The 26267-nt window shown below is 31.4% G+C and overlaps 3 protein-coding genes and 1 pseudogene across 5 annotated transcripts; 3 read left to right on the forward strand and 1 right to left on the reverse strand.

The window, feature by feature from the left end:
• Positions 1–860: 860 nt before the first annotated feature.
• LOC120127845 (phytosulfokine receptor 2-like) lies at positions 861–7622 on the forward strand. Of its 2 annotated transcripts, none has more exons than XM_039145656.1 (3): positions 861–871; positions 3507–4083; positions 4214–7622. In XM_039145656.1, exon 3 carries the CDS (start codon positions 4216–4218, stop codon positions 7369–7371), a length of 3156 nt encoding a protein of 1051 aa, XP_039001587.1. In that variant the 5' UTR covers positions 861–871; positions 3507–4083; positions 4214–4215; the 3' UTR covers positions 7372–7622. The 2 variants fall into 2 exon arrangements, with proteins under 2 accessions (XP_039001587.1, XP_039001588.1); XM_039145657.1 differs by lacking the exon at positions 861–871 and having other exon boundaries at positions 3298–3775; positions 3992–4083.
• A 2872-nt stretch (positions 7623–10494) lies between these two features.
• On the forward strand, positions 10495–10901 carry LOC120127740. The gene is made up of 2 exons (XM_039145585.1): positions 10495–10509; positions 10611–10901. Exons 1-2 carry the CDS (start codon positions 10495–10497, stop codon positions 10893–10895), a joined length of 300 nt encoding a protein of 99 aa, XP_039001516.1. The 3' UTR covers positions 10896–10901.
• A 4403-nt stretch (positions 10902–15304) lies between these two features.
• LOC120127851 lies at positions 15305–16134 on the forward strand (annotated as a pseudogene).
• A 2907-nt stretch (positions 16135–19041) lies between these two features.
• Positions 19042–21697, reverse strand: LOC120127848 (protein RICE SALT SENSITIVE 3-like). Of its 2 annotated transcripts, XM_039145658.1 has the most exons (7): positions 21366–21691; positions 21143–21193; positions 20655–20783; positions 20426–20531; positions 20244–20285; positions 20006–20062; positions 19042–19883 (listed from the first exon to the last, which is right to left on the reverse strand). In XM_039145658.1, exons 1-7 carry the CDS (start codon positions 21494–21496, stop codon positions 19449–19451), a joined length of 951 nt encoding a protein of 316 aa, XP_039001589.1. In that variant the 5' UTR covers positions 21497–21691; the 3' UTR covers positions 19042–19448. The 2 variants fall into 2 exon arrangements, with proteins under 2 accessions (XP_039001589.1, XP_039001590.1); XM_039145659.1 differs by lacking the exon at positions 20655–20783 and having other exon boundaries at positions 21366–21697.
• Positions 21698–26267: the final 4570 nt, after the last annotated feature.

Genomic DNA, 26267 nt, shown 5'->3' on the forward strand with positions numbered 1-26267 from the left:
GTATTATTAGTGATTTTGTTACCCTTGGAATCATTCGTTAAATTGACTAGCTACATAATTAATGGATTTGTAGATTTCATCATCCATTTTTAAAGTGGTCTTTTTGACAATTAATGAATACTTCATGTGCAATAATATGTAGTTGATGACAGAGTTGGTGGGTTGGCGATGATGGTGGGTGAATTTTTTGTAGCTGAGGCCACTGCTTTCGGAGTTGCAAGCACAGAACCACAATGGCAGCTTCCTGCTAATTACAGCTCTGGACTCCACCTACACCTTGTTCTTTATTTAAGTAAATTTTGATGGTTTTCTACCCAAATATAAGCCATTGAAAAAAAATTCATATTTTAACACTCGTATTCGATTAATCTAAAAGCGACACTTTTTTTTACCACGGTGGTAAAAGCGCATTTTATAGAAAGTATGTTAAAAACGTGTATTTACACGAGCACAAGTTAATCGATAGTAGTGACATATGTATATTAATTTTGCATTTAGTCACTCAATAAATATATGTTTAAAATGTTATATTTAAATACTTGAAAATTATAGTATATAAATAATATGATATTTGAAAAACTCAAGCTCATTAAAGTTTTCAAATCTCACATTGTTAGATATGTGAGTTTTTAAGTGTTTAAAAAGTAAATTTTAAACATATATTTATTTGGTGATTAATATAAAACTAATATGCTCAGATGCCGTTTGATTCGTGTTTATGATTGTGCAATTACGTGCCTAAAAACGTCTTTTAAAAATATTTTTTATAATAAAAAGTATCTCCTATAGAAAAATGTATTTAATTTACGTGATAAAAAAGACGTTAATTAAAAAAATAATTTGAAATATAAATCAAAATGAAAAAAAATGGGTATATTTGGATAAAAAGCCAAAATTGGATTTTTTTCAGCTACTAAAATGGGTAGTTAATCGGGTTCACAAAGTCAAGTATTAGTATGTAAGAGATTCGATTAATTTTATAATTCAAGTTTAATCTTGATCCGATATCACCATATTTTCGATTTGAACCGAAATAATATTATGTAATTGTATTAATATTGTTAACTAATTAATAATAATTTAACCATTATGATATAATTTATTATATAATAATATTTGTTTCAAAATCTTAAAAATATAGGCAGAATTTAGGAAGAAAAAAAGTCATCCCAGTGAACGCATCTTTAAAAATAATAAATAAAAAGTGAATGTAGGTCAAATCAAAGACATAAAAGAGGAAAAACAAAAATTTCCAACAAACTAATAAATGGAGAAAGAAAATTAATAAATTTGCTGAAAAAGAGAGGTGAGTATCACATGACAAAGTTGACCAAACAAAATAAGATATTTTTCCATTATTAATTTACGAATTTCATTTAATAGATTCACTTAGAAGTCTTTACTTAGATCACGGCATCTGCTCTGCCAGCCTCCCCGTGACGTCCGCCTCCCGCCGCTCTTTTTCCACCGGCTATGTCCGGTCAACATTTCTCTCTTTCCTTTCTACCACACTCTTACCCAACTACGTGCTGATTTATCACTCTCCTATTCTATATCCATTCTATCTTTAGATTTTTATTTATTTATAGGTAAGTTACCAGATTCATCTTTTTTTCCCTTTCACATTTGTATACTTTTAAACACTAAGTTAAAAAAGTTTGTTTTATTATTAATTTATTAATTTTAATAACTTATGTTATTTATTATTATATATTAATAACTAAAACATTTATTCTAGTTAATTTGATTATGTGATACGTTAGTAAAGAGATATAATTTTTTCATTTTATTTTAAATAAAATATTATGATATCTAAAATTTATATAAAATATTAATTTAATCCCTAAAATTTAAATAAATTCCTTCAAAATTTCACAACTCAAATCATATCTCATATACCTATTGTTAAGAATTTATAAGCGACAACAAATAATGTGAGATCACCATAGAAACAAGCCACTTATAAAAGATGATATTTAAATTGGTTCGACTTTATCTACTATAAACGTATAGATCATGTAGAGAACAAATACGATATATCTTATATATCTCATAACTTGATATATAAATATAAAAAATCGATGTATCCCAAAAGATCACATATTGTCCTTACTAAATCATCTCTACAACTAAAATCCCAAAAGTTATATTGATCTAAAAAACATCACATCTCTTCAAAACAATTCTCTCGTAATCTTTAATGTTAATAAATACTCCATATTTATAAAGCTAAATATTTATCACTAAAAATTTTATTCATAAGGTTTATTATTTAAAATAAGTAATTATTTATTAAATAAATTCATTATCAAATCATCTTTAAAATTAAAATAAAATTCATCTTAATTACTAACTAAAATTTGAAGCAACATCTAACATATATATAAACTTGATTCTATATACAAAGATGAAATAAGAATGCTAACAAAGGTCATGACCCTTTATACTGTCAAAAAAAATGATGAAATTATATTAAATTACACCCTATCATCTAAAATAATAAATTGATGATTTAATTTTAAAAAATATAAATCTAAAAACTAATATAATAATAAAATTAACTTTTGATTCTTATAAAAAAATTATAATTTAACTTTATTTTCTAACAAATTTGCGAGTTCACTCATGTGTACAGGTCATCTCTTTTTATATTATACCATTCTTTTATACAACAGAACCCTAAATCTCTTTAATATAATAAAAATATTTCTATAACTCAAAATTTATAACTCCTCTTATCAAATAAGTATTTTAAATAAACTATTTAAATAGAAAGTTGAACAACTCATTAAATGATCTTAATAGTAACATGCAATTGATTACATTTTTTTAATATATACTACTTTACAATTATCTTATATTATTTAAAAAAGTTTAGTTTGAAGTTAAAATTTAAATAAAAATTTTAAAATATTAAGGGAATAACGATAAAGTCAATTAAATTTTGAAAAAACACATTTACATATTCTCTCATTTCCTTGTTTTAGCAGTGGTGATCACGCGCTCGAAGCAAAAAGTGAGTGTAGAATCTAGGCTAAGGTCCCGTACCCACAAAATCATGTCCAAACCCATCATCATCGTTTCCGAGACAGCGAAAATAAAACGAGAAACAAAAGTAGGTATTGACAATAAGAAAATAAAATAAAAAGAAAACAAAAATAAAATAAAAATCTGTAATATTTTTGGTTTCAAAAGTCAGCTCTGATGCTTCATATTTCAAATCATACTCCCAAGTGTACCTTATTGCTTCTGTGTTTTTTTTGTTTTGTCCAATAAAATATCGATTCTCTCCCTCTCTAAAGAACTTTCCTTTATTCTTCTTTTTTTTGTTTAATTTTATTTAATTTTGATTTGAAATGTTTTCACTCTATAAGATTCTGTCCTATTCTTTTGCTTTGAAAATCAAAAATCAAAGAGTGAAAGAATTGGTTTTGAAATTAGAGTTTGTAAGAGTATGACCTTTTTGTAGAAAAAAAAGTTGGTCAGTGCTGCATTATTAATTCGAGTGTTGGGTTCTTAGGAAACTATTACTTCAACAACAAGTGAAGCTACAAAGAGTTATAGATAGCAAGTAGGAAGCTTTAGGCTTCTCAGTTTTTCCTCCCTTTTCCTTTGTTGCTGGTTGTTGAGTATTGGGATCTGATTTTCTTTTGAGTTAAAAAGATTCAATCTTGGCTATTTTAAGTTACTGATTTACTTGGGAGGTGATTATCTGAAGTGGGCTTCTCTCATTTTTCTCAAAGTGCTGCTTTTTGTTCAACAATTTGAGCTTCTGGCGTGTGTTTGCTGCCTTGTTTGTAAGTTATTTGTTGTTGGTTTTTGTTCTTGTTGTAGTTTTTGAGATATTGTTTTTCGAGATTTGAGTAAAGTTGCTTCATTTAGGAGTTTTCTTTTTATTTTTTTCTTCCTGTTTTATGAAAACACACTCTTACGTGTGAACTTAAATTCAGGATTACTTGATTCACGGTCTTGGGATTTGATTTTTTTTCAGGTTGGGATTGTAGAGTTCAATATAATTTCCCATTTTTATTAGCTTCATTTCCCAGTTGCCAAGTTGAGTTGTTTTGCTGGATATGTGAGCTAGTAAGTTACTCTATCTGGGTTTTCTTTCCTTTTTTTTCATTTTTTGAATCTTCAAAGCATTGAACATAATTTATACCATATTGAATGAATTTGTAAATTTAGGATTTTTCCCCGCTTATTTTTTCCTCAGAAATGGCGATGTTGGGGTTAATTCTAATGAGTTTCCTTGATTGGGTGTTCTTGGCTTGCTTTATTTGTTCATCACTGAGCCTCGAATCCTCAGGCCAACCTTGTGATCCAAATGATCTGTTGGCATTGAAAGAATTTGCTGGGAACCTCACAGAAGGGTCCATCATCAATTCATGGTCTAATGAATCTGATTGCTGCCAATGGGATGGTGTTGTTTGTGGGAAAATGAGAAATGTCTCGGCTTTTAATCGAGTTTCAGGCTTGATTCTACCTAAAAGAGGTCTCAAAGGGAAAATTTCGATCTCTTTGGCCAGATTAAACCGGCTTAAAAGGCTCGATCTTTCTTTTAATCATCTGACGGGTGTTTTGCCTTTGGAGCTTTCGAATTTGAAGCAGCTGGAGTTTCTTGATTTGAGCTACAATTTGCTGTCTGGACCGGTTTCTAAACCAGTTTCCGGTTTGATATCGATTCAGTGGTTGAATATTTCGAGCAATTTATTCAACGGGGACCTGTCTGAGCTTGGACAGTTTCCGGATGTCGCTGTGTTCAACTTGAGCAACAATTCATTTACAGGCCAAATTGGTTCTGGAGTCTGTAGTTACTCCAAACGGATTCAGGTTCTTGATTTATCGATGAATCACTTGGTGGGGAGTCTTGAAGGTCTAAGCAATTGCAGTATATCTCTACATCAGTTGCATTTGGACTATAATTCACTGTCGGGGGTTCTTCCCGACTCTTTGTACTCGATGTCCTCATTGGAGCGACTCGGTATCACTGGGAACAATTTCTCTGGACAACTGAGCATCAAATTGAGTAAGCTCTCGAGGCTTAAATACTTGGCTATTTCTGCAAACCACTTTTCTGGTAGTATTCCTGATGTTTTTGGCAATCTTGTACAATTGGAGCTGTTTTGTGCACACTCAAATTTGTTCTCGGGTCTGTTGCCATCATCACTGTCACTTTGCTCGAAGCTTCATGTGCTTGATCTCCGGAACAATTCATTAACTGGTCCTCTCGATCTCAATTTCACTGGACTGCCTAATCTTTCTTTACTTGATCTTGCTACCAACCACTTTGCTGGTTCTCTTCCTGCTTCGCTGTCCAATTGTAAAGAGCTGCAGGTTTTGAGCCTGGCAAAGAATGAATTTGGTGGTCGGATCCCTGAAAGCTTTGCCAATCTCAGATCAATTGTGTTTCTGTCACTGTCGAATAATAGTTTTGTCGATTTATCGGGGGCTCTATCTGTGCTGCAGCACTGCAAAAACCTTACCATTCTTATCCTCACAAAGAATTTATATGGAGATGAAATTCCCCAAAATGTAAGTGGGTTCGAGAGCTTGACAGTCTTGGCACTTGGAAATTGTGCTCTGAAAGGTCAAATACCAGACTGGCTGTCCGGTTGCAAGAAGCTCGAAGTTTTAGATTTGTCATGGAATCACTTAAGTGGCAGTATCCCGAGTTGGATTGGTCAGATGGAGAATTTGTTTTACTTGGACTTCTCAAATAACTCTCTCACTGGAGAAATCCCGAAAAGTTTGACACAGCTTAAGACCCTCGTTTCTTCAAATTCCAGCTTAGCCACTCTTTCGTCCTCTGCCGGAATACCCCTATATGTAAAGCGGAATCAGAGTGCTAGCGGACTTCAATACAACCAGCTTTCAAGTTTCCCCCCATCATTATATTTGAGCAATAATAGATTGAACGGGTCAATTTTTCCTGAAATTGGGGTATTAAAGCAGCTCCATGTCTTGGATATAAACCGGAATAACATCACTGGTGTCATCCCTGGTTCCATTTCGAATATGAAGAACTTGGAGATTTTAGATTTGTCAAACAATGACTTGCATGGGACAATTCCGCAGTCGTTTGCGGAGCTCACATTTTTGTCAAAATTTAGCGTGGCATATAATCACTTGCAGGGTGTGATTCCTACCGGTGGACAGTTTTATAGCTTTCCGAGTTCAAGCTTTGAGGGCAACCCGGGACTTTGTGGGAAAATAGTGTCTCCTTGTCATGTTATGGACAATATGCTCAAGCCAACTATCCATTCGGGCTCAAACAACAAGTTGGGTCGTAGCAACATTATTGGAATAACGATCAGTATAGGAGTTGGGATATTGTTGCTTCTTGCTATCGTTCTTCTTAGAATGTCGAGGAGGGATGTGGGCCATGCAATCGATAATTTGGACGAAGAACTCAGCAGGTCACGCCGGTTATCTGAAGCTCTCGGTTCATCGAAGTTGGTTCTCTTCCAAAGTTCGAACTGCAAGGAGCTCACAGTTACGGACTTGTTAAAGTCTACAAACAACTTTAACCAAGCAAACATAATTGGTTGTGGTGGTTTCGGACTGGTTTACAAGGCCTACCTTCCGGATGGTTCAAACGCTGCAGTCAAGAGACTTTCTGGTGATTGTGGCCAGATGGAGCGTGAATTCCGAGCTGAAGTTGAAGCTCTCTCGAGAGCTCAGCACACAAACCTTGTTTCTCTTCAAGGTTATTGTAAGCACGGGAACGACAGGTTATTGATTTACTCTTATATGGAGAATGGAAGCTTGGATTATTGGTTGCACGAGTGTGTTGATGGATCGTCGGTTCTCAAATGGGATGTGAGACTCAAGATAGCTCAAGGAGCAGCTCGTGGGTTGGCGTACTTGCACAAGGTTTGCGAACCGCACATAGTTCACAGGGACGTGAAATCTAGTAACATACTTCTGGATGAAAAATTCGAAGCACATTTAGCGGATTTTGGTCTCTCAAGGCTACTCCGCCCGTACGATACCCATGTCACAACAGACTTGGTCGGAACATTGGGTTACATTCCTCCAGAGTACAGCCAGACACTAACTGCAACCTGCAGAGGAGATGTTTACAGTTTCGGAGTCGTTCTTCTCGAGCTTCTTACTGGTAGAAGGCCGGTGGAAGTATGTAAAGGAAAAAATTGTCGGAATTTGGTGTCATGGGTGTTTCAGATGAAAGCTGAGAAACGAGAGTCCGAGATTATAGATTCATCATTATGGGTTAAAGATCTTGAAAACCCACTATTAGAAATGCTCGAAATCGCTTGCAAATGCTTAGACCAGGATCCGAGGCGAAGACCCTTGATCGATGAAGTTGTTTCAGGACTGAATAGCATCGAAAATCAGGTTGTTCGACAATGAAAACTCCATCGATTTGTTTACTCTTTGAAAATCTTAGCTGGGAGGGTATACCTGTAAAGCAGAAATCGTCAAAGTTTGGAAGGATTACTGACCGAATCACTTTGATTTGTCGCAAAAAACAAAACAAAACAAAACCATATGCCATTGTGTACTAACGTTTGAGAGTTTGTATACATAGGCTGTTTAAGCCCTTTCTTCTATGAAATAAACAATTATAGAATACCTAATTGTCAGTGTTTAGCTGAAAAAGATTGCAGTCTCTTTATACACTGGTTATGAGCAGTCATGTTTCTCTTAGTATTAGCATTAAATCTTCTTTGATTGACCTTTATATTTTCACCAATGATTTGGTATTCCCAGAAAATGGAAGTTTATTGATTGAAATTGTATTTCATCAATGGATATATATAAAGTTTTGTTATATTTTCCACCTTTTGATGGAAAGGGTTTAGGGGTGGGAGTTGTTATCTGTCAAATAAATGGTGTTTGAGACAAGAGCATTCTCCTTTTTGACTTTCTTTGTATTGTTTAACAAGACTTGATTATCAACATCATACAACTATCAACGGTATTGTAAATAGAAGAAATAGTGTAAGAGACTTCTATCATCACTCGTTTAATAGTTCAGTTAAGAGCTTATATATGAAAAAAAATTAAAAAAAATATTTTTATGATAAATTTTCACCATTTAATTTAAATTAATCAATCAATAAATTAATATCAATGGATATTCTAATTAATCAAATAAGATAAACGTTTTAGTCTATAGTTACGAGGACAGGGTGAAACATTTTCAAACACATCTTTTAAGAGGATGTGGATATTCCAATACAATAGTTGTCTATCCAGCTCAGTTGGTAGAGCACAAGGTTTTTAATCTTGAGGTCGTTGCTCTCAACCTGGCGTTGGGGTAGCCTATTATCGTTCCTTCCCTTACCCCATTACATATGGGAATAAGGGTTAGCTAATTTGGATATTTCAAGACACGAGTAAATTACTCCAATATTATAACTGTAATTTTATTTTTCAAACACATTACAATTACAATATTGGAGTAATTTACCCTTCAATACACCTTTAAAAAAAAGCTATGCAACCATTTTATTTTCTTTTATCTTGGTCCCTTACTTCAAAACAAGCAAGATCTATAAAGTCAAAGAGTGGTTGGGAAAATTAACTATCATTTAGGTCATGTTTTATTTTACCTTTTCACACTATAAGGGATTGACTATGAAATAAAAGGAAATTTGTAAGATTTACTTACCAATAAGGTGCAGTGCAAGCTCAATCTAAACACTTCACAAGCATTTCCTTCAATGACGAAGTAAAAGTTTTGATTCTATAAAATAAAAAAAGATTATATTATATATTTTTTTAAAAATAAAAATTAATGATAAATTTATTTTTTGGGTCTTAAATCAATCAATTAATAGCTGTCAATGTACTCATTTCAAATACTTTCACCAACTTCTTTTTCCATGGTGGCTTTGGGGTTTTTTAAATGGGAAGAAATTTCATTTTCCAATTGAAATTTGACATTAGCTTAGGGTCCCCTTGTGTTTTTTTCCCTTCATAATTGTTCAAGAGACAACGGAGTTGTCTTATTCATAATGCTTCCTATGGCCCTATATGACACATATAATAGGAAATTCGATGTCTATATGGTTGGTCCCGTTCTTCTTTCATTTCGTTTAATAGTTTGGGAGTGATTATATGATATTATAGGTTAAGAAATTTTTTTAATTATTGATAATATTGCAAACGTAATTATTTGAACTTGAAACCTTTAAATATATCAATATTTTTGTTAACTACGAAAACCGCTTAATAAATTCTCATATTCATGCTTTTCTTGTCCATGCATTTGCTACCAAAGTCGTTTACCTAAATGGAAAACATATTCACCTATAGTCGGAAAACATATATTATAATGAAATTTAGTTGAATGAAAAGAGACAATATCAGGAACGCCCCCCATGTATTTTAGTCAATTTTTCAATGTGACGCATACACTTTAAAAATGATATAAGTTTTGAGACTTGGAAGAGAAACAAAATGATTGAACTTTATCTAATGGTAAAGGAGATATTTGAAATGTTTTTATGGTCGCTGGTTCTTGTAATTTCAAAGGGGAAACTATGATTATGCTCGTGAAAATGAAAAAGGGAAAGGGAAAAGACTTTGTTTGTTTCACATTTTTGCTTCTCTTTCTTATTGGTTGCCTTTTTCTTAATTTCTCAATCATAGTATCCATTCAATCAAACTCATCCCTTTATTTCTTTCTTTGTCTTCCTCTTTTATTTTAACTTTATCTAAATGAATTACTCTAAAGTTCCGATCATACTCGAAATATATTTAAAATATATAAATTAAATAATAAACATATTTATACATATTTTTAACATATCAAATTCAAGCTATAATAGATATATACATTTATAATTTAATTGAAATATTTTAATTTTATTTAAAATCAAATTTAAACTAACATTTAATTTCGAATCTAATAATTGTATTCATAAAATAATATGATTGATTCATCACTTATAAACTAAACCATAATGTATATATAAGATTTGGGCAAGAATTTATCTTTAAAAAAAGAAAAAGATGTGATGGATTGGAAATTGGGCCTGAATAAGCCCAATTCAAACATACCAAACCCAAGACTATGAGTCCATCCATAACCAAACTATAAAACCCTAAACCCTGAATTATGGATCAAAACCGCCGCGCCGCTACCTACAACCATTAACCATCACAAAAACCTTAAAACCGTTATAAAAAAAAAAGGCAGACAAAAACAAAATGAGTCATCCTCAGCTGGTCGTGCAACGACCGAAACGTGTCCGGTTCCACCCCAGATGTCACTCTTTAACACGACAAAAATCAAAACCCTCGAAAACAAAAGAGTATAACTAGGAACCCAAGAGGTGAAAGAGGAATATTAATAGTTTCAACCAAGAAAAAGAGAGTAATAAAATAAGCACGGAAGCAACATTTTTGGCGAAGAGAGCTTTCTTCAACATCCCAAAGTTCTTGCCTCAAGCTCCTCCTGGAGTCCAATCTGCTAGAAAAATCACCAGGGCTTGCTTATCTGATTGATATGGTTGGTTGAATTATATGCAATGTAGGGAAGTAATGCGGTAGCCGACGCAGAAGGGTTATCGACACCGGATGACGCACCGAAGGACAGCATGTACGAGACCTATCCTTCGTTTGTCACCGGAGAAGGGTAGCCGCCCGCTAGCCAAGCGAGCTTTGGGGAGGATACGGCGAAAGACGGGATTAAGAAGGCGGTTGAGGCAGCGGAGAATGTGGGGGAGAGTGCTAAAAAGACCATGGATGGAGCTTGGAGAGCGGCTAAAGATGGTGCACAAGGTATCAAAGAACGAGTTGTGGATGAGGATGACGATGAGTTTACAGAAGATGTAGCGGTGGATGAGATTAGGAAAGTGGATCAACTTGTCGATACCCAAGAATATAGAAGTATTGAGGAGGAATTGAAGAAGGTAGATTGGTGATGAGGTAGAAGATCCAATTAAAGCTTATAAAATGTGTATATGTTAATGCAAAATAAAATAAGATAATATGTTTTCCCATAAATTCGTGTACTTAGCAAACAATCCTACTTGAACGCAGATTAACTCTTTTTTAATCGAGACCCCTTGCACATTTATAAATTTTATAATAAAAAACATAATTTAAATTTATGTTTAAAATGTTCCATATATTTAGCTAATTTAAACAGCCTGCAATTTTACCAAAATGGTTGGTGGACTTCTTTAAGTTCAATTAAGAATTTTACTCAAATACTATTTCAATCTCTAAAATAGATATAAAGATTTTGTAATTATATATTTTTTTAGTATATAAATTTTCATTTTTATCTGTAAATGGAAGAATTCCATGTTTGAGTCCCTCTAAAAAGTAATAATTGAATTTAAGTTTTTTTAGCCTTTTGTTTCATTTTAAAGAAAAATTTATGAAAATAAATGTTCAAACCATATTAAAGTTATACCTAAAAAAGTTTAAAAAAAAAAAGGTGCATTAGATATCTAACGTTTTTTTATTATATTTTTAGGTTAAAACGTTTTTTTCATAATTAATTATTTTTAGGTGCATAATGCTAAAACGTTTTTACCCCATAATTTTAAATTTTTTTGTATTACACCTTTACGTGTGATTGTTATTAGTATATTATTCGTATCACGCTTATATTTTTTCTAATTTTTTTTCAGAAATTTTAAAAAATAAAATACTATATTTCTAATAAAAAATCATTTTTCAGAAAAAGAAGCTATTTTTTCTAAAAAATATTCTCCTTGTCCCTGTCCCTGTCCCTGTCCCTGTCCCCTTCTCCTCCTTTCTCCTTCCCCATGGCCTTCCTCTCAAAGTTTCTTCCCCCTCAACTTTCCTTCCCTTCGTCTATCGACTCTGTCCCTGTCCCTCACAATATCTGAGATTGTTTGAATTAAATACTAACTAAATCTTTTACTCATTAAATTTAAGATTAAGATTGAAGATTTGAGAATTTATGTATTTAAAGATTTAGCGTATAATAAAGGCAATGATGGATCAATGAGTGAGTGGCGACAGAATTTTAAATTTTTTTAGATTATTTTAAGATTTTTAAAAAATATTTTTTTATAAATAAATTATAATTTTAAGTTTTCTATTTTAAAATAAAGTTTTTAAAATTTTATAAGTTTGACATGTGTGAAATGACATCGAATTTAATGGTTGTTATAACCAACACCTTAAAGTGTTACATTTTCTAGAAAAATTCTTTAAACACCTATTTTTACCTTTTAGTACACTATCTATTATTAGTTTTAGATATAATTTGAGTATTTATTTTTTCAATAAATCTAGAAAAAAATATAGTTTTAACCCTCTTTGAGTAAATAATAAATAACTCAATTTAGTTATTTTTACATGTTTTTTTCCAATATTGAACCTTGCAAGAGTTCATCTTTATATCTCGACCGCTAATAGAATTTCTTAATTTTGTCTCTGTTATAACTCAGTCTCCAAATTATTGCAACAACAAGAAGTACTTAGTCTTAGAAGTTTAAACATATTTAAATTTGTATTTTTATTGTGAAAAGCTCATGAAATACGATCATATTCTAAATCTAGACCAAATCAAATGAATCTTAAAACATATGATATATATCGAAATTAGAAAAAAGAAGAAGGATGGATTGATCATTGAAATATACACATATCTCACAAAGGTCCAAAATTTAGCTATCCCTTTCAAAACATAACATAAACATGACATTTATATATTCACCTTTAACTAAATAAAGCAATGTACTGGTGGTTGCGAAAAATGGTATACTATCAGCCAATGCTTTGGCAAATTGAAAGAAAAAAAATTGTTCAATATTTGTGGGTTTTGCATGCATGGGCCGATGAAGAAACCTGGAATCTGATACGCATGTCTACGTTAACAATGAAAAGCCATAAGAGAGGCAATAACCAATGTTTTGACTTTTATTTATGCCCTTTGCGAAAAGGCCTCACCCAAACCGGGTGACATCAGGATCCAATTTACTCGTGACAACAACCTAGAAATTCATACACTTGCCAAGTTCTCTTTATCTACTTCGATTCCTTCTCGTATTTCGGACCTTTAATAATAATATGAGCACGTTTCTTCAAAAAAATATATTAGTATTTTATTTTTTAGGTTTATTGTTCATGAAAAACTGAGGTCTTAGTTTCAAATTCTAAGTGTATAAATTTGGTATAAATGTATACTAATTATACGATTAATATTTACAATGAATAATTTTAATATAGAATAGAAAATATTTCTACGAAGCATACTTTTGAGAAAGACCCTAAGGAGAATATAAAGGGTGTCTCATCAAACAGCTGTATACCCTTTCTTTATATAATGGTTCTCACATCATAAGTTCCAAACTTACCTTAAACTCCCCATGCATCTCTAATTACATATCCTAGAGTTGTCCCTTCACCAATTTTAAATATTTTTTTATATATCAAAAAACCCTATTGCTGTACGTTCTTCTGAGAAGGAAAGAAAGAAATGAAAATGAAAAGTGGGTTTGAAAAGTCAGGAAGTTCACCATGTTTTAATGCTCAAAATGTATTTGAGAGTCAATTAAGGAAGAAAAAAAATGAGGAAGAAAAGGAGAGAATCTAGAGAGATAAAGCCAACTAGAAAATGAGAATGATGGGGAATTTAGTGATATATAGTGGTGAAAAATATGGGGGAAATGATGTTGAACTGATAGGGATCGAATTTGAATTTCGTCGAAAATGAGCAATGAGGAAGTGGGGGAGGTGAAAGAAGCATGGAATTTGCAAGTGTACACATAATTAACGGATCACCACAAACATTCATAAAAGACATCACGTGCTCTTATTCTTCTAGTTTATCTTTATAATTTCAATTTTATAAAATATCACTTAATTAAACTCGTTACATTATGTAATTTTTTTTAAGATATAATATCAAAAAATATTCTTAACGTTTGATTAAACAGACACTATAGTCCATATTTTTTACGGTATTTTGTTCTTAACATTTCATTTTGGGATAAAATGATCTTTTGTTGGATGAAATTTTTTATTGACTAAAGGTTAACACTTATCACTGACGTGACAAGCCTTATGTATATAAAGTGTTGACATGATATATGTCACGTGTCTAAAATGATAATGTAATACATGTTGTGTGTCCAAAAGTGATAATGTGGTAAATGTTGTATGTTTAAAAGTGATGACGTGTACATGTCGTGCGTGCAAAAGTTATGACGCGGTATACGTTGCGTGTCCAAAAGTGATGACGCGGCATATGTCACGTGTCCAAAATAATAACATGAAATATGTCACATGTTCAAAGTGATGATACAGTTTATACTACATCAATGACAAGCATTGACTGTTAATAATTAACGATTTTCATCCGCCCAACAAGCATATTGCTGCCAAAACAAATCGTTGGGACTAAAATATTTTAAAAAAAATTAACTATTTTATCAAACGTTAAAATAAATTTTAATATTACATTTAAAAAATATATTCAAAATTCCAAATAAATAAATAAACGAAACATGTATCATCATCGTAATTGACTTATAATTTTTATTTTATTTACATTAATAGTATAGAAAATAATAATCCAATATACCTTAAATTTTAAGGTACTTTTAATATGGTTAAAAAAGAGTTCAAAATAAATTTGAGGGGCCATGGCACCTGGTAACCCCCTTATCTTCACCTCTCCACTTGATGATAATAAGTATGAAGTCTGCAAGTTTTTGGCTGAAACAATTTTATGGGGTACCATATATAGTACAATGGCCATGTGAAACTGTGTGTTGTGTCAACGTCATAAATTTCAGGTTTCTATTTTTCTTTCATTCTTATTATCCTTCCCCAAGTTGCACAGTTTAAACGAGTTTTCCATTCATCCATGCAATGAAATTCAATGATAACACACATTGAAACCGAAGGAAAAATAAACATTGCTTCATGTCTGGTAAAAAAGACAGAAGTAGATAAAGCATAGTCCTACTCGAACAGGTACACACAATTGCTTGCTTATACAGTATTCATTTCGATGACCCTTCCTTTGATACGTCTCTCTCATGAGTTAATTCAACTGAGTTTTTATAATTGAAAACTACTCCTTTTTGAAAAGCAATAATTGAGTTTGTAATTTGCATATTTATTTATAACAAATCCAGATTCCCCCACAAACTGCTTCTTTTTTGGAACTCTCAATCATTCACCAGCAAAAATACTATACAGAATAATAGGATTACCTGCAAGAAGAAAGATGTTGGTTGTGGTCTCGACTCCTTTTTTCTTCTGTTTTTTTTTTTTTTTTTTTTTGCGTATTTATATCCCTCCACTTCTCCTGAGATGGAAGCTTATAGGTTTGAGAAGAAACAAGAGTGGTTTGTAAGCAAAAAACATGAATAGGGATTTCATGGCTGAAGATGTGGACAATGACATGTATGAAGGTGAAGAGGGGGTAGAGGAAGAGGGGGATGTTGGTTATCATGGTTTTCCTGAAGATGAAAAGAAGAAGAAATCATCTGGAAGGACAGGATCCGGTGGTGGTGGCTGGGTGTCGTCGCCTTCTTGTCAAGTGGAAAATTGTGGGGTTGAATTATCGGCTGCCAAGCGGTACCACCGGCGTCATAAGGTGTGCGAGGTTCATGCTAAGGTCCCGGTTGTGGTTGTTTCCGGGATCAGGCAAGGTTCTGCCAGCAATGCAGCAGGTTTTGCTTATGATTTTTTTATCATTTTGTTGTTTCTTTAGTTCCACGCTTAGAAAGCTAATTACTTGTCCTACAAGTTAACCAATTTGAGCATTTCTGATGTCTTGGTATATGTTCACAGGTTCCATGAGCTATCAGAGTTTGACGAAGCAAAAAGGAGCTGCCGGAGTCGGTTGGCCGTACACAATGAAAGGCGTAGGAAGACCTCAGCCGAATCATCTGCAGAAAGAGCCAGAGTTCCAATGACAATCCCTGGAAATTCATCTTTTAGGAATTCCCATATCAGATAAAGAGCTTAAAGACCAAAATCTGTATTCAGCATGCTCCCTCTCTTCTGTGACTGTCTTCCAACAGTTCATGTCTCGCACTATGTAGTAGTTACTTACCATACTATAACGGAAGATCTAATAACAACGGCTTCGGAATCTTGTTTTCTTGCAGCTCACATCGTCGTCAAATCTATGCTTTCTGTACCGATAGCTCTGTATCTCTATGGAGTCTACTATTGTATCAATGATCATATATATGCTATATAATTTCCTATGTCAGTTGTATTTGAGTAAAGGCTATGATGACACATTTTGGGCAGGCGAGTATTATGTACATATTTGACCATTTATTAGTAGCAAAAGATAGAACCCAAGGGGGCTCGAAAACAACATAGTCCTCCATGGGATGATAGCCATGTTTAATGTTCTTGGACATCTTGCTTTTCCCTTTCCCGGATTCACCTGTACTGGAACCTAAGCCGACTTTTTACTCAGTAAATCATAAATATATGCAGCTGAGTAAAAAAGTAAAAGATAAAGATTAATAGAGATGGTATTGATATAGTAATATAAGAGCATGTACCTTCATCTTATGGAGGATTTCTCTGCCATTACTAATAGCTTTCGAATATGGAAAGAGCTTGTATATTATGTAATTATAAATCTAATACGGGAGAGGAAACAAAAGAAAAACAAAAGCTAGGGCCTGGGGATAAAGACAGAAAACAAGATGATGAGGAGGTAGAAAAGGAGAGAGCTGTGAAAGTAAAAGAGGAGAGACTGAATTATATTTTAATAAATAATGTTTAATTATAATTTAAACAATATTTTATTAAAATTTTCTCAAACATTTGATATAAGTAAATTGAAAGAAAATAATTAAAGTTTCTATAAATTCTAATATAAAACTATTTAAATTGTCAATTAAATATTATTTGACGATAATATGTTAAAATATATTAAGTAAAAATCTTAATTATTAGAATTATTTAGGGTAAATTACACAAATGGTCCTTGACTTTAAGGTGATGCTTTGTTGAGTACCTTGACTATTAAAAGTTATAAAATAGTCATCTGACTATAGAGTGTGGCTTTGTTGAGTCTCTCGACTATTAAAAGTTACAAAATAGTCACTCAACTATTCATATGTTCTAAATTCATCATTTTTCGTTAAAAGGACGTTAACCTGTTGACTGAGATATGATAGTCGTTTGAGATTTTGGATCAGATTTTATCATATCATTCAACAGGTTAACGTCCAACTCATGTCGTTAATTTTTTAACAGAGAATGACGAGTTTGGAATATATGAATAATCGGGTCACCATTTTGTAGCTTTTAATAGTCAGAGGATCAACAAAGCAACGCCATATAGTCGGGGACCTTTTGTGTACTTTACCCAATTATTTAATAATATTTGTATGAGTTGTTTAATTTATTAATAATGAAAATTGAATGATGTAATTTGATCAAATTAAAGTTTATGGTCTAAATTAAATTCAATAATCTAGAATATAAAATATCATTTTTGCTATATATGTATCATTTTCCAAATAAAAAATAAAAACTAATTATGCTAGATATCCCTATCAAATTTCAAATTATTTTAATTTAATTGTTAAAGTATTGACATCTTATCAGTATGAGCCTTTTTCTGTTTAATTTATTATTTTGAATATTAAAAGATAATTCTAATATGACATAGATATATTTAAAATAGGTGGATTAAATTTTAAGCATATATATATATTTATTCTATAAATAATTTAAATATGATAAATGATATTCCTAAATTTTAGTAACACAATCTTCTGTATTATTAATATGTCTAAATTATCTATATAACAGAAACACAATGTTTAAAATTTGATTTTTGTTTTAAATTTTATTTATGCCAAATCTAGACTGACATTTAACATTCAAGTTGACCATTTATCTAATAGAAGAAGTTGGTTGATATGATTCTTCTACTTAAAGACTTAATTAAAATGTTTTGGAACCCGAGGACCAATTTAGAATCTAAAACATATTTTAGGGACGATAGGTGAATGGATCCCATGATGATAACCATGGTCTTGAGAGAGCCTAAACTATCAAATAAGCACTTATTGGCATCAACTTGAAACAATTTTTCTAAGCATTTGTGTGGGAGAAACTAAGAAGACAATAACTCAATCTCTATCGTCTATAAAGCTCTTTCTCGCTTTATGTTGAAGAGTCCCCATTTGCTACTTAGATTATCATAAGCAAAATGTCCATAAATTTTAATACGTTTGGTTCAATATCAAACTCATTTATAATTATATAAAGCTCAAACAAGATTATGAGCTAACATCTTTCGGGTCTAATGATAAATTATTATTAAAATCTTATAAATGAAAAAACGTTGAAAATTTAACTTCAGATATAATCAAGACTTATATGATTATCAAACATTAAAAATCTCGAATAAAAATATCAATGATTCTTAAACACCTAATATTATCATCATCTTCTTACATTTGCTTGTGAGGTATATTGGAGCAATGAAGGTGGTTGCTCTATACAATTAAAATACATTGCTTTAGCCTAAATATAGCCTAAATGAAGTTCGTTGCTCTATATATAAGTATAGGACGTTTCCTGCTGATCATATTTTATTTAACAGTAAACTCTTTCCGCATGCCTTTCCTTTACCGCCTGCAACAAACAGTATCAACAGCAAGGATTCGTTGACGTCTTCAAGAAGTAACAACATGAACAGCTGGAGTAGTACTTGCAGCAGTGCACGGACGAGCTCGAGAGACAATTCGGAGAGGAGGTTGTTGTACCATGGAAAGATCCATGCTGTAATAAAGCAAGCAAAATTGTAACTGCTCAGCTATATGGGGATTCTCAGAGATGGCAGTACATTACGGCGGTGCCTGTTCAGAAGACGTGAGGCATCCGGGAGGAAGAATAGTGGGGGAATAGGAAAGATGCCTTGAGAGGCAAGAAACAAGGTGATCATCATCAAGAAGGGAGTGCCACCAAGGGATGAGAAGTAAATTAAGTTTCATACAGGGTTAAATCAAAACCAAAATAAAAATTTAATGATGTAATTGATAATTTTTTATTCATTGATCTGAAAGTAAACTACAAAAGGATCAAAAAGTTCGATTTTAATGGATCAAAGAGAGATTTAAAAAGAACATCAAAGCAAACGAAGGTGTTCGGCAACTGAATAACACATTTGCGTAAATACAAAAACTCGCCCTATTGTCCCTCTAATATAAGCCCTTCATTTCAAGAAGGTATCCATTGCAGCAGCATACATCCCCGCGTCGGAGTTTCAAATCTCTGCTGGTTGATGCTGATGATGATCTAACGATGTCGAGGACGAAGACATAGCCATTCTTGCAGGTAATGTAAAGCTCCTCTTAAACTTGTTTTCCATCTTCCTTATATTCTCCGTATGGCTATCCAAGCTCAAGAACTCGGCAGGGTTCGCATCAGCGTCAGAATTCTGATTAGAATCTCTTCCTCCAACAATAAGGGGATGGTGGTCCGTGCTGGTTTGGTTCCTAAGCTCTCCGGTTAACTAAAAGGTTGGTGTCTTCACCCCGTCCGGTGAGAATGTTGAAGAAAGTCAAGCCGTTCGGCCATTTGATGTTGTTTTCATGTTCATTCATCGTATCTTCCATTCTGGTTTCAGATGAATGGGGCATGGGAAACATGTTGGTCTCATCTTTGGCTTGCGGAAATCTGAGTCTAGCCGGGTTCTGAAAATTAGGTGAAGCAACCATCGGAGCTGGTGGTGGTTGCAGCCTCTGGTTCCAGCCAAAGACTGAAGGCGGTGGAGACCAGGTCGAAACGGCAGAATGCTTTGAAGGAACCATAGACGATGGCGAACCATTTCTGTTCGACGAAAACATCTGAGAGAGATAGAAACTGGATTGATAGCCAAGCGATTCAAAGGTATGCCGCATTCTTAGCACGAAATGGAGATCTTCAGGTATCTGAGGATATACATACATACATACATCATATTTATATATAACTACACACACATAAAGAAGATCAAAATTATTATACATCACAGCCACTATACTAATGGAAAAAATGCTATTATCAGACTCACAATCTTGCAAGAACCCAACTGGAGAAGACCATGGCCAGCTTGAATAACAGCAATTGTCTGGTCAAGAGAAAATAAGAATGACACGAAAACACATGTTACTCAAACTTTAATGTAAACGTCGGACACGTCGAGTATGCATATCAACATGGTATGGAAACTTACACCGAATCCGAGAAAGATAGACAAAAACAAATCACAAAAAGACTAACAGTGAAGAACAAGTAGTTTGTGTGCAGACCTGAATCCCAGAGTCAAATTGATCAGTCCATTCAGGAGGAAGCTGCAAATTAAATACAACAAAAGGGGAAGGTTACCAACTTACCATCATCCATAAATACACAGCCTTTCTTCAAAATCAGGGCAAACAATTAAGGTTTTAACAACAAAAAGAAACAGGTGGGGTATTTATTGTAAACATACAGCATCAAAAGAACTCTGCCAATAATTGGATACATTGGGCTCACATTCCGTTGGTTCTTTGAACACCCATTTATGGCACTTATCTGATGCAACTTTCCCCATTAACCTGTTCATTAATCATATTTTCAACCAATCAAAAACATACACTAAGAAAAAAATAAAAAATTTATTTCCCCCCTTTTTAAGGCTAAATCTAGTGAAATATTAATAGCACCTACCCAGTACCCACCCTTCTCCATAATTATATAACTGAATGGATAATTTGCTGAAAGCTTCCTTCACTGGATCTTCTCCATCCATCTCTTCTAAATAATCTGTCACTCTTCCTCGGCAAAATCCATCTTCCCACATCAGCATCCTTCACCAGGTAAAAAGAAACAGGGGGAAATTCCATATATACCAGAAAATTATTTATAAAGTTGCTAATTTTGGAAATGAAAATACCTCCAAATCACAGATTAATAAAAACCCATCTCATAAGATCAATTAAATAACTCAAAATCCCTCATTAACAAAATTTCCCCTGTTTCAATAAGGAAACAAACAATGCTTGACCCTGAAGTTCTTCATTTTCCTGTGTTTTCTCATTAACTTATAGTCAAAAGTTTGAAAACACTTAAAAGCTCTGAACTTCTTTCATTTGCCTATGTTTTCTCGGGAACCAAACAAGCAGGGGGAAAAATAAGTTCAAAAGGGAAACCCCAAAACCATACTTACAAGCTGCCGTTGTCATCTCCGACCTTGCAACCATTACCGCCCCTCACTCTCCTACACCAAAACAAGAAACCCGATTCAGTAAAACAGCTGAGAAAAGTAAATTAAAAAGGAGAACAAAAAAAGGAAACTTTAGCAAAGTGACTAAAGTGAGAGCATATGAATACAATGAAAAGAGAAGAAAAATTGAAGATTTGGTATAGAGAACAAAAGGAAGGTAAGATACAGGCGAGGACGGATGGTCCAGAAAACAGAGTAAGTCCAGTCTGAGTTGTGACAGACGGTTCTAAGTGCCTCGTGAAGAGCCATCATCTCAGCAGCTTCTTTGCTCCTATCAGCTGAACCTGAGCCCACCATCTATCTCTTTCTTCTCTACCTTCCCTCCCTCCGTCTCTCTCTCTCTCTCTCTCTCTATATATATATATAAGTGTTTGTATATATTTATATAATTTTATGTGAGAAAGGAAACAACTTTATTTGATATACAGTGGTGTCTGCTGCTGGTTTTGACACCTCTTTGATTATATAAGCTTTGGGTAAGCTCATGCTGGCCTTTAGGCTTATTTATCTTGATTGTACCTTCTTTTTCATTTTATCTCTCTTTTCTCTGCTTATTAACCACAAAGTAAGAAAGGCTCTTTCCGATTCTTTTGTCGTTCTCCCTCTCTCCATCTTTACCTTTTACCACTTGAAATAATAAGTTTCGGAGTGGCCTGATGAAGAAGACTTCGCCAACTTTATATATATATATATATATATATATATATATTTGTAATTATAATTTTTTTATGATTTATTATTTTTAAACTACAATTATAATTACAATTAACTACAGTATATGACACATTGATTATCTTATCATTTAATTATGTAATTGGATTCGACTTTCAGAATAAAACACATTTTATGGTTAATAATCTTAAAAAATATCTATTAAATCAAAATATACGTTTGAAATTATTTTTTTATTTTTAATAAATATATTTTTATTTTCTATATTTAAATTCAATTGTCTATTTTTATTCATCTAACGTTTTTTAGTCTGTATCAAACTAACAAAAATTTAACATTGTGTAATTAGATTATACCTCATTAAAACTCAAATATAAACCAAAACTTTAAACATTATTGAGTGTTTAGAATAAATTATAAATTAATTTATATGATTTAATTTATATTTTAAATATCTTTTTTTATTCATTTGGGGTAAGTACAAGGCAATATATGTTTAAATATAATTATCAATCTCTCGACATTAAACATTCATACCCTTGACATCTATGATGCTCGAACTTAGGTCCTTAAGGAATAACAACAATTTACCTTAAACATCTTAAATGATAATATAATCGATATAATAAATAAACGAAATTAGTAATATCTATAGTTATGTTTGAAATAAGTTGGATTGCATTTATACTTTTGTGAGTATGATTGAATGTTGATGCAAGCTAAGAAAGTTTTGTCAACATGATTTGCTTTTATGAGATCATGCGTTTATCATTACATAATAAGGCTAATAAAAAGTGAAGCAATGTGGATTAAACGGTGTAAAAGTAACCGGCATCATCATTTTATTTTTTAAAAAATAAGATGATTATGTTAAATAAGATTTTTAATCAGAACTTTAATTAAACAAAATACAAATAAAGAAAAAGTATGTGAATGTGTCAGAGAGTGGGTGGGTGATTAAGGTGTCACGTGTGCACGTGCCATCGGCAGTGAGTCTGTGCCTCGTTTCTCATTAACAAAAGCCAAAGAGCACGAATTGCGGAGGCGCTGCTGCTCTGCGGCATCCTCCCTTTCACCACCATGGGCTTTTTTCTAATCACGCGCCTCTATAAAAGTATTTGATTATTATTTGCGACAGGGGAGATAGTCACTGTCCAAATTAGGCATGTTGAATGGAATCCAATAACAAACAGAATGGGATTTGATTATTATTAATTAATTAAAATATTATTTTCTTGCGGAGATGTTTCAAGTACAATGAGGTTTTGTTTGTCGGAATTTTAAATATATACAAGTGTTTGAAAAATTATTTTTGAAATGTATATCATTTGTTATAGAATATTTGGAATTTATCTGATGAAAATTATGAATTTCATAAAATATAATACTAGATCATTAACATATGATGAGTTCAATATAATCTGTCTAGTCTATTTAACATGTATACATGATGAATTATATATAATTATTCTAATCCATATGATAAATTTTATTCTTTAATGTATTTTATAAAATTCATCGTATAAGCATAATGAATTACTCGTATATTGTAGCAAATAGTCTATATTTTGAAATAAATTTTCTTATCAACTACATTTTAAAAATAATTACCCATAATATTTCCAAATTTTATTGGTAAACGAAAGACTAATTTTTTTTAGTTATTATTCAAAATAAATAAATAAACATATTTTAAACTTCTAACAACACTCAAAATTAAATAATGATCCATATCTAATTTGTTTTAGATGATTAAGTTGTCTTCATTTAATCAATGAAGCTTAGTCTTAAACTTTGTAAACTTTCGGCTCTTGTAATTATTAGGCAAAACAATTTGGAATAAAATTTCATGTGAAATTATTGTATTGTCTATAAGTATTTGAAATGCTAAATAATCTTTCAAATCATCAATTTCCCAATAGTAAATGTGAAAAATGAAAAGGCATATCATTACAATATTACCTTTTTAACTAATTAATGGATAATAATGCACGATTTGAACTAAGCCCCTGAAAACATTTATGATTAGAATTAAACTATATATAAATGAAAGAGATGATTGCTACAACCTTTTCCTGTTTCCATGATACATCAATCGCCAAAATAAAAATTAACAAAATTATTATACAAAATATTTGTTTATTCAGTTTATTCAATTCATGACATTATATTTTAAATTCATAAGTTTATTTAAATAATTTGGTTCAATGACATAATTATCCTCAATATTTACCCAAATAATTATTTTGTCCCCAATTATTTTGTAAAAACATTTCATTTTTTTGTTAAACAACTCTGTTATATAAAGATCACTAGTTGATTAGTGTTCAACATATGTTACTGACATGATATATATATTCACTTGTTGACGTTATATATACCATGTCTTTATTTTGGAGGATGTGAAACATATTATACCATCATTTTAATGACATTACATATATCACATCATTAATTAAATATATATAAAAATATCGCGTCAGTAATATATGTTGACAATTAATAACTATCTATTTTTATATAATAATATTTATTTTGACTAAAATTAAAATATTAAGAGATGAAATATGTCGAATAAAAAAATGATTTCTTATTAAATATAAAAGAGATAATTGTGTCGTTATGCCAATAATTTAATACCATTCTATTATATAAAATGATAATTAACATACATTGTTTAAATATTGATAAAAGTAGAGAGATTCCTTTAGGGAAATATATTTGTTTTATGTTTGTGGGGCCACTTTATTTTTCCTTTAATTTAGCCTTTGATATGTTTATTAAGTATAGTAACTGCAAATTTATGATTTCTCTGAGCAAACCTCTGAAAAAATTAAATAAAATAAATAAAGTGCAGAGCAAGCCCATCTCTTTCCAACTTTTTACCTATTAGTAAAGAATTCATCATCACGTGAGTTAATGCACCCTTTCAATCTTATAAATTTATTAAAAATTATTTAATATATATAATAAAAATATATTTTTACATCTTGTATGAGTTAATCAGACATCAATTCAATAGCTGGAATTACAAAAGTAACTGAAACTATTTAAAAGTAAAAATATTTTGAGAAAATTTAAAGGATGATTTATGTACGTATTTCCTATATAATTTATCAACTAATCAATTTATTCAATTTATTTTTTACAGCCATCATCAGATCCACTTTGACAATTGGGTAAACTACAAATTTAGTCACCCATCTATCAATTTAATTTCGTTTTGATCACCTAATTATTATTATTTTTTAAAATAATACATAATATTATTTTTTAGTTCCGTTTTAGTCACCCACTATTAAAAAATTAACAGTGATGATGATGTGTCACCATAAAGTAATGACATTTCATCATTCAAAAAAATAAAAATTTATCACATCAATAATTCTGTTTATTTTTAACAATGAATGATCAACCAAAATACTAGTTGTATGATTAAATTCGTAGTTTATCCTTGACAATTTTGGTGTTGGATAGAAATACAAAAGTGGGTTTAGGCCCAAAAATCATCATGAATCACAAACTATGATACTCTACTTTCAATTCAATCCGACCAAGACATGTTGTGTTCATATGTTTTTGTCGATATTTCATTTAAAGTAAAAAAAAAAGGTCAAATATTAGATACCATTTTAGAGTTTAAAGGCAGTATTTAGAATAATAATAATAATAAAAAACAGAAAGGAGTCATTGAAATGTGATTCAAAAGTAGGAAGAGATCTGTCGAACTGTTAGGTCGCGGTTGTATTAGGGAGGAGTGGAAGGAGAAGGCGGCATGGAAAATTTTAAAAGGTAATGATTAAATTAAAAAAAATTAAATAATCAAAATAGGAATGAGAAAAATAAAATTGAGTGATGAATTTTGTAGTTATTTTGTATATTTAAAAATTAATTTCATTAGACGTTTCTAAACTATGGTTCATATTTTAAATTAATTCATAAACTTTAAAACATTCTAATCAAGTTATCAAGCTATCAATATCGTTTCAATCAAATAATTCTTTTAATCTAACTATTAGTTTAAGATTTGAATAATGTATTTTAATTATGTTCAACATCATATTAAGATGTCACGTAATGTTAAACATATATTAATTTAATAGAATAATCTGATTGAAACAGTATAAATATAATTTCCAAAATTTAAAGATTAATTTAAAAATGTGAGACAATTTAATATATTTAATGCAATTAATTCTTCTATCATATGTGTAAGTTGCATTATCCATCCATGCATATATTTGTATGACCCGTTAAGGCGGGTACATTTTTTATGTTTAAATTTAATGTTTTTATTTTTATAATTGTTTATGATTATTAAAATAATCAACTAAATATTTTATACATAATTGAAATATATTTTATTGGGATATTAGAAATTAAAACGTTTCTTATA

This window comes from Hibiscus syriacus, unplaced genomic scaffold, assembly GCF_006381635.1.
Source record: "Hibiscus syriacus cultivar Baekdansim isolate YM2019G1 unplaced genomic scaffold, ASM638163v2 tig00110472_pilon, whole genome shotgun sequence".
NCBI lineage: Eukaryota > Viridiplantae > Streptophyta > Magnoliopsida > Malvales > Malvaceae > Hibiscus > Hibiscus syriacus.

Bases quoted from the DNA above. Each gene is read 5' to 3' on its own strand.
- LOC120127845 (XM_039145656.1), top strand. From the start codon at position 4,216: ATGGCGATGTTGGGGTTAATTCTAATGAGTTTCCTTGATTGGGTGTTC.
- LOC120127848 (XM_039145658.1), bottom strand. From the start codon at position 21,496: ATGGTGGGCTCAGGTTCAGCTGATAGGAGCAAAGAAGCTGCTGAGATG. The intron at 20,532-20,654 runs GTGGGTACTGGG...ATTAATGAACAG, and splicing joins TTATATAATTATGGAGAAGG to GTTAATGGGGAAAGTTGCAT. The intron at 20,063-20,243 runs GTCTGCACACAA...TCTCTTGACCAG, and splicing joins AATTTGACTCTGGGATTCAG to ACAATTGCTGTTATTCAAGC.